At 43.6% G+C, this 13896-nt stretch overlaps 1 protein-coding gene and 1 non-coding gene across 3 annotated transcripts; one reads left to right on the forward strand and one right to left on the reverse strand.

Moving 5' to 3' along the window:
* The first annotated feature begins 1279 nt into the window (after positions 1-1279).
* LOC102712494 (cellulose synthase A catalytic subunit 4 [UDP-forming]) lies at positions 1280-7128 on the forward strand. Of its 2 annotated transcripts, none has more exons than XM_006646261.3 (13): positions 1280-1581; positions 1678-1790; positions 1876-1954; positions 2042-2189; positions 2851-3117; positions 3218-3560; positions 3649-3786; positions 4619-4744; positions 4852-5064; positions 5144-5390; positions 5473-5672; positions 5768-6121; positions 6214-7128. In XM_006646261.3, the coding sequence occupies exons 1-13, from the start codon at positions 1416-1418 to the stop codon at positions 6796-6798; spliced, it is 2979 nt and encodes a 992-aa protein (XP_006646324.2). In that variant the 5' UTR covers positions 1280-1415; the 3' UTR covers positions 6799-7128. The 2 variants fall into 2 exon arrangements, with proteins under 2 accessions (XP_006646324.2, XP_015697864.1); XM_015842378.2 differs by having other exon boundaries at positions 1882-1954.
* A 5553-nt stretch (positions 7129-12681) lies between these two features.
* LOC121053340 lies at positions 12682-12820 on the reverse strand. Its single transcript, XR_005811023.1, has one exon. It is a non-coding gene; the product is annotated as a small nucleolar RNA Z247 (small nucleolar RNA).
* Positions 12821-13896: the final 1076 nt, after the last annotated feature.

Raw genomic sequence — 13896 nt, forward strand, 5'->3', positions numbered from 1 at the left:
TTGCAATTTTTGATCATTCATCTTATTCAAAAATTTAGTATAAATATAAAAAATAACAAGTCATGCTTAAAACTCTTTTGATATAAAGTAAGTCACAAGCAAAATATCTCCATAATTTTTAGATAAGACAACTGGTCAAACATTACGAGCAAAAAAAAGTCAAACATCTTATACTATCAAACGAAGGGAGTAGATGAGTATGGAGAACACGGGTGGAGATCAGCACCAATAAACGGGTAGCACGGAGGAGAGACCGCGAGCAGCGTGACGCGGGTACGCTTGGAAAAAGTTGAATTAGTCATTAATCATCCCGTCAGTATGGGATTCCGTACCATAGCTTTTCCGTTTAAAAAATCATATTAATCTATTTTATTTTTTATAATTAATAATTAATCAATCAATCATGTATTAATCTATTACTATATTTGTCGTGACATAAATTAACTTATACCCCAGCATCGAACGCGGCCTAAAGTGTACTCCCTTTGTCCCAAAAAAACCAATTCTTTTGTTTTCGTGTCTAGTGTTTGACCATCCGTCTTATTTAAAAATTTTTCAAAAAATTTAAAAAAAGTTAGTCACACTTAAAATACTATTCATAATTTATCATTTAGTGAAAACATAAATATTAATCATAAATTTTTTTAAATAAGACGAATAATCAAATATTATAGATAAAAAGTGAAAAATTGATTTATTTTGGAACGGAGAGAGGACGGGCGAAGTAGCTTTTGCCGTGCCCGTATGTTGAACACGAATTGTGCGAGGGCCGAGGGGGGCGTCCGACCCGTTACCTCGCGTCGGCCCGTCGCCATCCGTGAGTTAAGCAGCAGACTGTCAAAAACGACGCCGCAGCGCGAGCGATCTGTAGCATAGTGTAGCTAGCCCTCCCCGATCCGGCGGACCCACCCGTACCCCGCGCCACCAACCGCCCGTTCGCTAGTCCGATCTCTCGCCTCTCCGCCTTGCAGGTTACGCGCCTCGCCGCGGCGGCACAGCCAAACCAAAACCCCCGTCACCTTCGCTTCGAAACCCCGCAAAACCTCATAGAAGAAACACCGAACACCTGCCGCGCGCACGCCTCCGCCTCGCCTCTCTTCTCCTCTCCTCTCCCCGCTCCCATGTCCGCCCAACCTTGCTTCCATTCTTTCCATCCACCCGCCGATGGACGCGATGCCGACGCCCCAACCCCACCCACCGCCTGCCAGTGCCACCTCACCTCACGTCGCCTGCGCGGCTATGGCTATATCACCATGCATCCAACCTCCGGCACGCTTAGCCTCTCCCTCTCTCTCCCCCTCTCCCACTCTGCGCGTTGCTCTCCTGCGCGGTCGCGTGCTGCTGCTCGCGACACCCCGGAGCAGTGCCTTTGGGGGAGGAGGAGGTGAGTAGAGCGCGTCAGGTGAGGGGGAGCCATGATGGAGTCGGCGGTCCAGCCCTGCGCCGCGTGCGGGGACGACGCGCATGCCGCCTGCCGCGCCTGCAGCTATGCGCTCTGCAAGGCATGCCTCGACGAGGACGCCGCCGAGGGTCGCACCACCTGCGCGCGCTGCGGCGGGGAGTACGGTGGGCCTGACCCAGGTGCGCCGCGCGTTACGAGTTACTGTTGTGCTGTATGTGGGATTTGATCGATGCGGGATGAAGTAGCAGTGCTGACGCGGTCTATCTCTGTTACAGCGCATGGCCAGGGGGCGGTTGCCGTGGAGGAGGAAGAGGAGGACAACCACGCGCCGGCGGCGAGCGGTCTGCGCGAGCGGGTCACCATCGCCAGCCAACTCAGTGATCACCAGGTGAATAGCCCTAGATTTGTGCAATTCTGGGTAGAACAGCGTGTGCGCTCCGCCATCGTTGACAATGTTGTATGGGATTTTGTAGGAACAGGATGAAGGAGGCCATGCCAGGACTATGAGCACCCATGCCAGGACAATTAGCAGTATGTCTGGAGTTGGGAGTGGTGAGCGACTCGTCCTGTTGTCTCTCATAAATTTTCCTTGGCATTATTCCACCTGAATACTGAAATTTCCTCACCTATAATGGTTAGAATTGAATGATGAATCTGGGAAGCCCATCTGGAAGAACAGGGTGGAGAGCTGGAAGGAGAAAAAGAAAGAGAAAAAAGCCTCAGCGAAAAAAGCTGCAGCAAAAGCACAAGCCCCGCCTGTGGAAGAACAGATTATGGATGAAAAAGAGTAAGGACCAAGGAACAATTTCATAGATCGATGTGATCCATCAAGATCTTCACTTTTCTAGATTCATTCGTTATTTGAAGTTACAAATGAAAATTCTTGTGCGTATTGATATATATCAGATTAGAACAGAAGGCTAAGAGTGCTCTTAGGTGATCAACAAACCTACATGGTTTGGCTAAATTTAGAATCTTGCCATATGTTACCTTTTTAGATGTTGCTAGATGCATATCATGTGCATTTAGAACTGAACGTGATGTCTTATGCAGACATTATTTGTTCAGAATTAAACTCAATCCCTTATGCAGATATTATCCCATGTTTAAAACATAAAACGTCCTATTGGATTAATACAGCAAAACCCTTTGGCTATTGGGAGAGCTGCATATGTAGTCAATCCACATTATATTTCATGCCTCATTAATCAGGTTTCGTACAGATGCAAGCACGCAACACATATTTTTCTGGTATAACACTAGGCCTTATTTAGATGTGAATCCTACATGTCGTCTTGTTCCTCCAATATACGTGACCTCTTAAGTTCTTTATCACTTTGTGATAACATGACAATTTTCTGAACCTCTTGTTACTTCATGTTTTAAACACTGGTTATTGACATAATGCTGTAGTGGTGAATTTATTGTAACACCAAGCAATTTTGCAGCTTGACAGATGCATATCAGCCGCTTTCGCATATCATTCCTATATCGAAGAACAAGCTCACACCTTACAGGGCTGTAATCATTATGCGTCTGGTAGTTCTGGGGCTCTTCTTTCACTACCGTATCACCAACCCTGTTTACAGTGCCTTTGGTCTCTGGATGACATCAGTCATATGTGAGATCTGGTTTGGTTTCTCCTGGATCTTGGATCAGTTCCCCAAGTGGTGTCCTATCAATCGCGAAACTTATGTTGATAGGCTAATTGCACGGTGTGTTCGCTAAAGCCTAATTTATATGTGAAAACTGTATACATAACTATATCAGTAAGAATTTGCATCTCATAAACTGCATTGCTCATGTTTGGTTCAGATATGGAGATGGAGAAGATTCTGGGTTGGCACCTGTAGATTTCTTTGTCAGTACAGTGGATCCATTGAAAGAGCCTCCTCTAATCACTGCAAATACTGTTTTATCCATTCTTGCTGTGGACTATCCAGTTGAAAAGGTTTCGTGTTATGTGTCGGACGATGGTTCGGCTATGCTTACATTCGAATCACTTGCGGAAACAGCAGAATTTGCAAGGAAATGGGTTCCATTTTGCAAGAAGTACTCCATTGAGCCACGTGCCCCTGAGTTCTACTTCTCACAGAAGATTGACTATTTGAAGGACAAGATACACCCATCTTTCGTCAAGGAGCGTCGGGCTATGAAGGTAGGTATTGATGTTTGTACAGTTTGGCGCTGCTCTTTTATATTACTGTACTTTTGGTTACATTAAATCGACTGTTGCTTTCGTGTAGAGGGACTATGAAGAATACAAGGTGAGGATAAATGCTTTGGTTGCTAAGGCTCAGAAGACACCTGAGGAAGGCTGGATTATGCAAGATGGGACACCATGGCCTGGGAACAACCCCCGCGACCACCCTGGAATGATCCAGGTAATTCAGTTTTCGTTATCGAAACATCAAACTTGGATGTTTCTACTCATGTTCAAAGAAGAAAACCACTTACAACTTTGCATCTGAAAATGGGTTGTTTCTAGTGTATGAAAGACTGAGTTAAGAATAAGTTTGTGTCACCGCTTGGAATAGAGGTTCAATACATTCCTGCTTTGAAACGAACTATGACAGGTGTTAACTAATTCCTGTATATGGAAAAACAGGAGAAAGAACAGTCTAATCCTGTGCAGTTCCACTTTAAGCTTTTCACAGATAACAGTGTGTTATGCCGTTAGTTCAATGGAGTATCCATATGTCATTCTTGTTGTGCAGGACATTGTGCCTAAATGTCATCCTAGGCCGCGTTCGTTGTAAGGCATAGGTAAGTTAACTTACCTGGCATGAAAAACGTAGTAATAGATTAGTACATGATTAATTAATTATTAATTATTAAAAAAATATAAAATAGATTAATATGATTTTTTAAAACAACTTTCCTATAGAGATTTTTTTTTGCAAAAAATACACCGTTTAGCAGTTCGGGAAGCGTGCGCGCGGAAAACGAGGGGGTAAGTTAACTTAACTTGGACAAACGAATGCGGCCCTACTCTACAGGATGCAGTGAATTCATATTATGTCATTAAGAGTAAACTCAAGGTTTTACAGATTCATTAGTAAAATGGTTCAAATGACTTGTGTTGTAGAAACTCTCTCTATATAATATGATGTTTTTTTTATTATTGCATTGCGTCAAAGGCAAGACATTGATACTGTGCAGACAACATTCTGTTCTTCAAACTTACACCGCCATACTACTGGCTTTTGGTAACAGGTTTTCCTTGGTGAGACTGGTGCTCGGGACTTCGATGGAAATGAGCTTCCTCGGCTAGTCTATGTTTCTAGAGAGAAAAGACCAGGGTACCAACACCACAAGAAAGCAGGGGCTATGAACGCTCTGGTAAAAACAACTCTTAGACAAAATTACCACATATATGTACTAGTTTAAAGTATGGCAAACTTGTTGGCATCACAATTGAAAGTTTGGACACCATTCTAATTTTGCAGGTTCGAGTATCAGCTGTTCTGACAAATGCTCCCTACATTCTTAATCTTGACTGTGATCACTATGTTAACAACAGCAAAGCTGTTCGTGAAGCTATGTGTTTCATGATGGACCCTTCTGTCGGTAGAGATGTCTGCTATGTCCAGTTCCCACAGAGGTTTGATGGCATTGACCGCAGTGATCGTTATGCCAATAGGAATGTTGTGTTCTTTGATGTAAGTACTAAGACAGTGACTATGTATTACATGTCAGTTATCTTTACCCAATTTATGTATTCATATTTGTCATGTGTAGGTTAACATGAAAGGGCTTGATGGCATCCAAGGGCCGGTTTATGTGGGTACTGGTTGCTGTTTCTATAGGCAAGCCCTCTATGGTTATGGACCACCATCACTTCCTGCCCTTCCAAAGTCGTCAGTCTGTTCATGGTGCTGCTGCTGCTGTCCTAAGAAAAAGGCTGAAAAAAGTGAGAAGGAAATGCATAGAGACTCTCGACGGGAAGACCTTGAGTCTGCCATTTTCAATCTTCGGGAAATTGACAGTAAGTGCATAAACATGGATGGATAAAAGTTGTTCGAAATCTGAAGAATCTTCTGTTCATACTAACGTGGCTTGTTTTGCAGACTATGATGAGTATGAGCGCTCCATGCTTATCTCCCAGATGAGCTTTGAGAAGTCGTTTGGGCTGTCGTCAGTGTTTATAGAATCAACTCTTATGGAGAATGGAGGTGTTCCTGAGTCCGCAAACCCATCTACATTAATCAAGGAGGCCATTCATGTTATTAGCTGTGGATATGAAGAGAAAACTGAATGGGGAAAGGAGGTGTGAATTCTCCTCTTATCTCTCTGCCTATGTTGAAGTTCATTTCCTCTTAAAATCTCAACGAAGCATGACTTCTTGATTCTGTCCTGTCTCAGATTGGGTGGATCTACGGTTCAGTCACAGAGGATATTCTGACTGGGTTTAAGATGCACTGCCGTGGCTGGCGATCCATCTACTGCATGCCGATAAGACCCGCATTCAAGGGATCAGCGCCAATTAATCTGTCTGATCGTCTCCACCAGGTTCTCCGGTGGGCTCTTGGTTCCGTCGAGATCTTCCTCAGTCGTCACTGCCCGCTCTGGTATGGCTACGGTGGCGGTCGTCTGAAATGGCTCCAGAGGCTGTCCTACATCAACACCATCGTCTACCCGTTCACCTCTCTTCCTCTCGTTGCATACTGTTGCCTGCCCGCCATTTGCCTGCTCACAGGCAAATTCATTATTCCCACGGTAAGATGCCTGCCCCAATACATGTTTTTGGTTCGAGTTCTAATGTTTAGCATTGCTTAGTTACATTATTCATTTGCAATTTTCAATTTCAGCTCTCGAACGCTGCAACCATATGGTTTCTTGGCCTCTTCATCTCCATCATCGTGACGAGCGTCTTGGAGCTGCGGTGGAGTGGCATCGGCATCGAGGACTGGTGGCGTAACGAGCAGTTCTGGGTCATCGGCGGCGTATCCGCGCACCTCTTCGCCGTGTTCCAGGGTATCCTCAAGATGATTGCCGGGCTGGACACCAACTTCACCGTCACGGCCAAGGCGACGGACGACACGGAGTTCGGCGAGCTCTACGTGTTCAAGTGGACGACCGTGCTGATCCCGCCGACCTCCATCCTGGTGCTCAACCTCGTCGGCGTGGTGGCCGGGTTCTCCGACGCGCTCAACAGCGGCTACGAGTCCTGGGGCCCACTCTTCGGCAAGGTGTTCTTCGCCATGTGGGTGATCATGCACCTGTACCCCTTCCTCAAGGGTCTCATGGGTCGCCAGAACCGGACGCCCACCATCGTCGTGCTCTGGTCCGTCCTGCTCGCCTCCGTCTTCTCCCTCCTCTGGGTCAAGATCGACCCGTTCATCGGCAGCTCCGAGACCGTCACCACCAACACCTGCGCCAACTTCGATTGCTGAGCACCACCTGTGCTCCAGGAGCATCCCGTTTGGCGGTGTTTTGCTGGGATTGCAAATGTGTGTATCTGATGTGAAGAAGACGAACGGTGGTTTTCTCGCTCAGGGCTTTGTCCACGACCTGAGAGGTGATGTAGGTTTAGTATTTCGCATCGAAGTGCTCGTTGTCATTGTCTGTGTTATAAAGAAGTTTTGATGTTGAAGACGCTGAAACTATGGGAGGGCACTATTGAATTCGTTTGAATCATACTGGTAGAAAAAGGAGGGGATAAGAAAACATGGGGATTTCTTCAGTTTAAACGTGAAATTGGACTGGCGACCAGTTTGTAATTTTATACCATGACCATGCTACCGAATCTTATGCACGGCCTTCTGCAGAAGAGAAGAATATGCACCATTTCCTTGCGAAAAATACTATAGTAAGGCCGTAAAATACTATAGTAAGGCCCTGTCTAGTTCCCAATTTTTTTAAAAAAACATCACATCGAATTTTTGGACATCTAAATGAAACATTAAATATAGATGAATCAAAAAACTAATTGTACAGTAATATGAGAATTTTTTTGAGACTAATTAGTCTATGATTAGCCATAAGTGCTACAGTAACCAATATGTGTTAATGACGACATAATTAGGCTCAAAAGATTCATCTCGCGGTTTATAGACGAGCTGCGAAATTAGTTTTTTTATTTGTGACCGAAAACTCCTTCCGATATCCGATCAAACGTTCGATGTGATATTTTTATAAAAAAAAATTCCCATCTAAACAGCAAGACTGCGGTGAGCCTATAAAATCCTCAGGATTTGCCGCAAGCAAGCTGCCATAATCTTAGCACCAACTTTTGACTAGTACTGCGTCCTTTCATGATAAACAGCACTAATGACCGCTAATTCGAGCACGCTTCCTTGCCTTTGCATCTTGACAACAATCAATACTAGTAGTAAATTAGTAATTTTCATGAACTACTATCTCTAGCCAACAAAAAAAAGGTTTTTTTAAGATGGTGTTTGGATCAGAGATTTTTGTAAGTACCTTGTCACATCGACACATCGAATGTTTGGACGTTAATTAGTAGTATTAAATATAGACTGATAATAAAACTAATTGCATAAATAAAGACTATTTCATTAGACAATTTTTTAAGCCTAATTAAGTCACGATTAGCAAATGTTATTGTAGCATCACATTCGCTAATCATGGACTAATTAGGCTCAATAGATTCGTCTCGCGAAATAGTCCAGAGTATGAAGTGGATTTTATTAATAGTCTATATTTAATACTTTTAATTAGTGTCTAAACATTCGATATAATAGAGACTTAAAAAAAAGTCATATATCATTCAAACAGGATCTAAGTCTACCTAAACAATATCAGAAACTCTAGATGACGGACTCCAGTCCGTACGGGAGTTGACTCTACACCACGTCATCTGCTCGCTCGCCGGTGCCACACGATGCTCGTCCGCATCGTTTCTTCTGCGTCCCTGCATCTCCACGCTTCATGTTGCTTCGTACTCCGGCGTCAATCTCCGCCACACTGATATTGCTATCATCTAGAAATATATAATATCAATTAATATTATCTAGTTTATAATTTATCTTATCCCACGACTCAATCCTTCCATCGAAATATTACATATATCAATATAAGACTAAAAAACTAGAGTATCATTTATATTTTTAAACTATGATGCAAGTGTTCTTTATTTTTTTTCAATCATCTAGATGTTTAGCCCCACATTATCTAATTTTAATTTAATAATTGTTTAATGAAATAAAGTTTTACGGTACAAACAAGGGTGGCTATGGGACTAAGGAAGTGGTACAGCTTATCGAAAACCATAGATAGATTATTCTACCTGTCAACAATATGGTGCATGCTGTGACTAGATGATGACCATGTCAAATATGCATCTGTTCGTTACGCGGGCAGGCTTTTCAATATTTTGCTGTCTCGACGTGGCTTACTTGAGTTGGAACCCATGGTGGCTCAGGTAGAAATACCAAAGCGTTCTCACCTCTCTCGAGGCCGCATAGCTCTGTTAATATAGCCGGCAAAGCACAGCAGATGATTACATGAGTTTGTTACAAGATCGGGAATGTTATCAAGATATTATCAGGATATAACTAACCACTTCTTATCTGTATGTTTCTATCTCTAAGTATCACTATCGTATCTATCCAACATCCTCCCTCAATCATGACTTACATAAGTTAAGATTGTATTTAAACATTTCTAATTTTTGGCTACACAGGGGCTTTGTAAAATCGGCAACTTGATCATTAGTAGAGATGAATCTGACCTCCAAAAGCTTTTGCGCAACTCGTTCACGTACAAAATGGGAGTCAACTTCAATATGTTTGGTTCTAGCATGAAACACCGGATTTACAGATAAATAAGTTGCTCCAAGGTTATCACACCAGATTTGAGCCGTAGGGGGCGAAGCAACCTTTAATTCTTGTAACAAGGTTTGGACCCAAATTATTTCTGCAGTGGCATTTGCTAGCGATTTGTACTCAGCTTCAGTACTTGATCTAGAAACGGTGGCTTGTTTGCGAGCACTCCAAGACACCAAATTGCTTCCGAGGAATACTGCAAATACACTGGTTGATCGTCGATCATCGACGTTACCTGCCCAATCAGCGTCTGAAAAGGCACTCACCAAGGTAGAAGATTCCTTCCTAATTTTCAGACTAGTACTGAGTGTTTATTGCAGATATCTAAGAATCCGTTTTACTGTTGTCCAATGTGCGGTGGTGGGCGCTTGCAGGAATTGGCAGACTTTGTTTACAGGAAAGGAGATGTCTGGTCTTGTGAGTGTTAGATACTGCAATGCGCCGACCACACTTATGTATCGTGTTGAGTCCTCTGGTCCAAGCTGCTCTCCTTGCTGCAAAGATAGTTTGTCTGACGTGCATAGTGGTGTAACAGATGGTTTACGATGCGACATGTTTACTTTCTTGAGCAAATCTGAAGTATACTTATTCTGGGACAGCAGAATACCATCTGTAGTTTTAGTTACCTCAATTCCAAGGAAGTAGTGTAGATCACCAAGATCTTTTAAAGCAAACTCAGTTGCTAAGTCCTTGAGTAAAGCTGTTACTGCTTTTTCAGATGAACTAGCCACTATTATATCATCTACATATACTAGTAGAAACATAGTGACTGAACCTTTATTATAGAAGAATAGAGATGTGTCTGCTTTTGAAGAAATGAATCCAAGTTGTTGTACCTTCTGGCTTAGCCTTTCAAACCAGGCTCTTGGTGCTTGTTTAAGCCCATAAAGTGCCTTGTCTAATTTTAGCACATGATGCGGTTTTGATTTGTCTTCATATCCTAGTGGCTGCTTCATATATACTTCCTCCTCAAGAATGCCATGAAGAAACCCATTCTGCACATCAAGCTATCTGAGGCACCATCCTCGGCTGACGGCAACTGACAGAACTACTCGAATGGTCGCTGCTTTGACTACAGGACTAAATGTGTCCTCATAATCAATTCCGTATCTTTTCTTAAACCCTTTAGCCACCAATCGAGCCTTGTACCTATCGAGTGACCCATCAGCTTTCCTTTTGATCTTGTACACCCACTTGCAATCGATTATGTTTCTTCCTTCTGCCGCAGGTACAGGATGCCAGGTTTTGTTTCTGATCAAAGCCTGATATTCATTGTCCATGGCTTCTCTCCATCTATCATCGGCCAAGGCTTCATTAATATTCTGTGGTTCCCCTGAAACAGTCAAAAAATTGTACCGAATATGGCCGTCAGTATATACTTTTGGTTTAATTACACCACACTGGGATCTGGTATGCGGGCGAGCTATTTCAGGAGCCGCGGGAGATCCTGATTGTCCTGCCTCAGTGAATGTGCGTCGCTCCTGATTGGTTGAGCTGAGTTCCTGGGTGGAGGCATCAGTGCATTCATTGTCCTGAACGAAGTGCTCGGTTGCATGGGGAGAGATGGGCGCTGACTCCGAGTGCTGTGGTGGTGATCCCGGAGGCGATGCACCTGTGTTGTCAGGAAGCTCATCCTCGTGTTCTGCGCCACTTTGCATGGTTATTTCATGTGTGTTTTGCTCCAAATCTGTCTCAAAATCTGCCAAATTTTCATGAGGAGTATTAGTAATAACAGGAGGGTTAGTATTCACACTAGTTTCCTGATCATTTGGCATATCACCCCCGTGATCAGAACTGGGAAGTAAGTGTGGAAACAACAGGATTTCGAAGCGAAGAAGGGCACCGGCATTGGGGTGGAGTTTGGCGAACGGGAATATGCTTTTGTCGAAAACAACATCCCTGGAGATGTAAACACGCCCTGTCGGAATATGTAAGCATTTATATCCTTTGTGCATGGGGCTATAGCCAAGAAACGCACATAGTTGAGACCGAAATTCTAGCTTTCGAGCATTATATGGGTGCAGGTTCGGCCAGCAGGCACAACCAAACGTGCGCAGGGTGGTGTAGTTGGGTTTCTGATGAAAAAGTTTCTCAAGAGGTGTGACAAACTTGAGAAGTTTAGAAGGGGTGCGATTGATTAGATGTTCGACGGTGATGAAAGCTTCATTCCAGAACTTGAGGGGCATACTAGCCCGAGCAAGGAGACATAGTCCGACTTCAACGATATGGCGGTGTTTTCGTTCGGCAGAGCCGTTTTGTTGATGGGAATGGGGACAAGAAACATGATGAGTAATGTCAATCTTAGAGAAATAAGAGTTTAATTTCTCATATTGGCCACCCCAATCACTTTGCAAAGTGATGATTTTCCTGTTAAAGAGACGTTCAACAAGAGCTTGGAACTCGAGGAACTTTTGCAACACATCAGATTTATGCTTTATCAAATAAACCTAAGTAAACTTACTATAATCATCAATAAAGCTTACATAAAACTTCTTTCTGTCCACAGAATCTGGAGCAGGACCCCAAACATCAGAAAAAATAAGTTCTAAAGGAGCACCAGATAAGCATGTTGACACAGGAAAGGGGAGTTGATGGCTTTTAGCCTGTTGATAGGCATCACGCACCGACTCTTTATTGGAATCACTAGAATATAAAAGATTGTTTTTAGAAAGGACTTGCCGAACAATATTATGAGATGGGTGACCTAGTCTATCATGCCACCTAGCCCAAGAAGGTTTTGTAGCACTGAAGGCTTGTTTCGTTGAGGTATTTGAGACTGAAGGTGGAAGGATGTAGAGGCCGTCCTCACGTTTGCCTTGAAGCAGAGTTTTCCGAGTAGTTAGATCCTTGATCAAAAAGAATTTAGAGTGAATTTCAAAGTAAGCATTGTTGTCGGCAGCAAAACGACAAACTGAAAGTAAGTTCTTTCTAGCATCAGGAGAATAGAGAATATTTCTGAGATTGAATTTTCGATGTGAGGTGTGAATTTGCGCATGACCAGTTAACTAATGCACATACCTGAGCCATTGGCGGTGTGGATTTGATCACCCCCGTGATACTTTTCTCGCACATTCAGCTTCTCTAATTCTCTAGTGACATGGTCTGTTGCTCCTGTGTCAACATACCAGTTCGTATTCTACCCGTAGGAATGATATGCAGTGTTAGCAAATTTTTCATGCGGGACGAAATCATGATCAAATCGGTGCCAACAGACACCAACAGTATGTCCCATCTTGCCACAGAGTTGGCAAATTGGTCTGTCAGCTCCACGTCCTCCACCTTGACCTTGGTAACCTTGACCTTGATGCTGTTGCCCATTGCCTTGTCCATTGCCACCTTGAGACTACTGTCCATTACCACGGCCACGACCGAAGTTATTTGCTGGAGGATAACCTCGACCACGACCACGGCCACGCTGATTTGCTCCTCATCCAGAAGAAGCAGAATTTGCTGAGACTTGGTACGATCCTTGGCGCAGATCGTTTCTTCCTTCGAAACCCAGTAATTGCCCGTAGTGCTCAGCTACGGTGACTGGTTCTTTTTGTGCCGCAAGTGCTAATACGACCGGCTCAAAATCAGAATCTAAGCCGGCGATCATGTAAGCGACAAGCTCTTCTTCATTTATTTGCTTTCCTCCTACTGCCATCTCATCACCCAAAGATTTCATCTTAGTAATATACTCATTAACTGACAAGTTACCTTTCTTCATTGTGGACAACACAATTCTGGTGTTGAGTGATTGAGCACGGGTCTTGGAGGAGAAGATTTCTTCAAGTTTCTTCCACAGTTGTTCAGCTGTTGTAGCCAATACAACTTGCGTCAAGACGTCACGCGTTAGGGTGGTCATCAGGTAGCCAAGAACTTGCTGATCTTCAGTTACCCATCGAGTGAATGCAGAATTCACCATCTTGATGATCTTTTCTCCTTCTTGTACGTCGATCTCCTTTTCAGGGACCGGAGTAGTGCCATCGAGATAGCCAAACATCTGGGCTCCTCTGATAGCCGGAAGGACCTAAGCCTTCCATAGAAGATAGTTACCTTTTCCCAGCTTCTCTGTCACCGGCACGCCGAAGGGCGACGCGCTGGCCGGAGTGGAAGAAGATGATGCCATTGCTAGATTAGATTTTTGAGGAGAAGGCTCTGATACCATGTAGAAATAGCAAAGCGTTCTCACCTCTCTCGAGGCCGCATAGCTCTGTTAATATAGCTAGCAAAGCGTAGCAGATGATTACATGAGTTTATTACAAGATCGGGGATGTTATCAAGATATTATCAGGATATAACTAACCACTTCTTATCTGCATGTTTCTATCTCTAAGTATCACTATCGTATCTATCCAACAGCTCATGTTGTCTTCCAAAGACGTAGGGACACGGGAATCAACAACTTCGATATGATGCTGTTGCAATCATGGATGCTCATTAGGGCGGCGATCATCCCATCGGCAAAGTTGTCATCGCAAAGCTTGGTGAACTGTACATGTGTATGCATCAACACAGTGAACTTCATTTTTCCGAGGTATATCAATACACTCAGTACGTTACAGTACTCGATTGCACGCACCTCTACTAGAATCAAAATGCAGCATCGTCGTCCACTGCTCCGTCACTGCGTTGTGACTTGCTCCAAGTCGTAACATTTGAGTATACTACAAGCGTAGCGTCGCAAAGCAGTGAAGTCTGACTTCAGGTCTTCATGATATC

This window comes from Oryza brachyantha, chromosome 1 (genome assembly GCF_000231095.2).
Source record: "Oryza brachyantha chromosome 1, ObraRS2, whole genome shotgun sequence".
In the NCBI taxonomy this organism is placed as follows: Eukaryota; Viridiplantae; Streptophyta; class Magnoliopsida; order Poales; family Poaceae; genus Oryza; species Oryza brachyantha.

Excerpts from the sequence above, each read along its gene's own strand:
- LOC102712494 (XM_006646261.3), top strand. The coding sequence starts at position 1,416 with ATGATGGAGTCGGCGGTCCAGCCCTGCGCCGCGTGCGGGGACGACGCG. Across the intron at positions 1,791-1,875 it reads GCCAACTCAGTGATCACCAG|GAACAGGATGAAGGAGGCCA; the intron begins GTGAATAGCCCT and ends GGGATTTTGTAG. Across the intron at positions 4,745-4,851 it reads CAGGGGCTATGAACGCTCTG|GTTCGAGTATCAGCTGTTCT; the intron begins GTAAAAACAACT and ends CTAATTTTGCAG.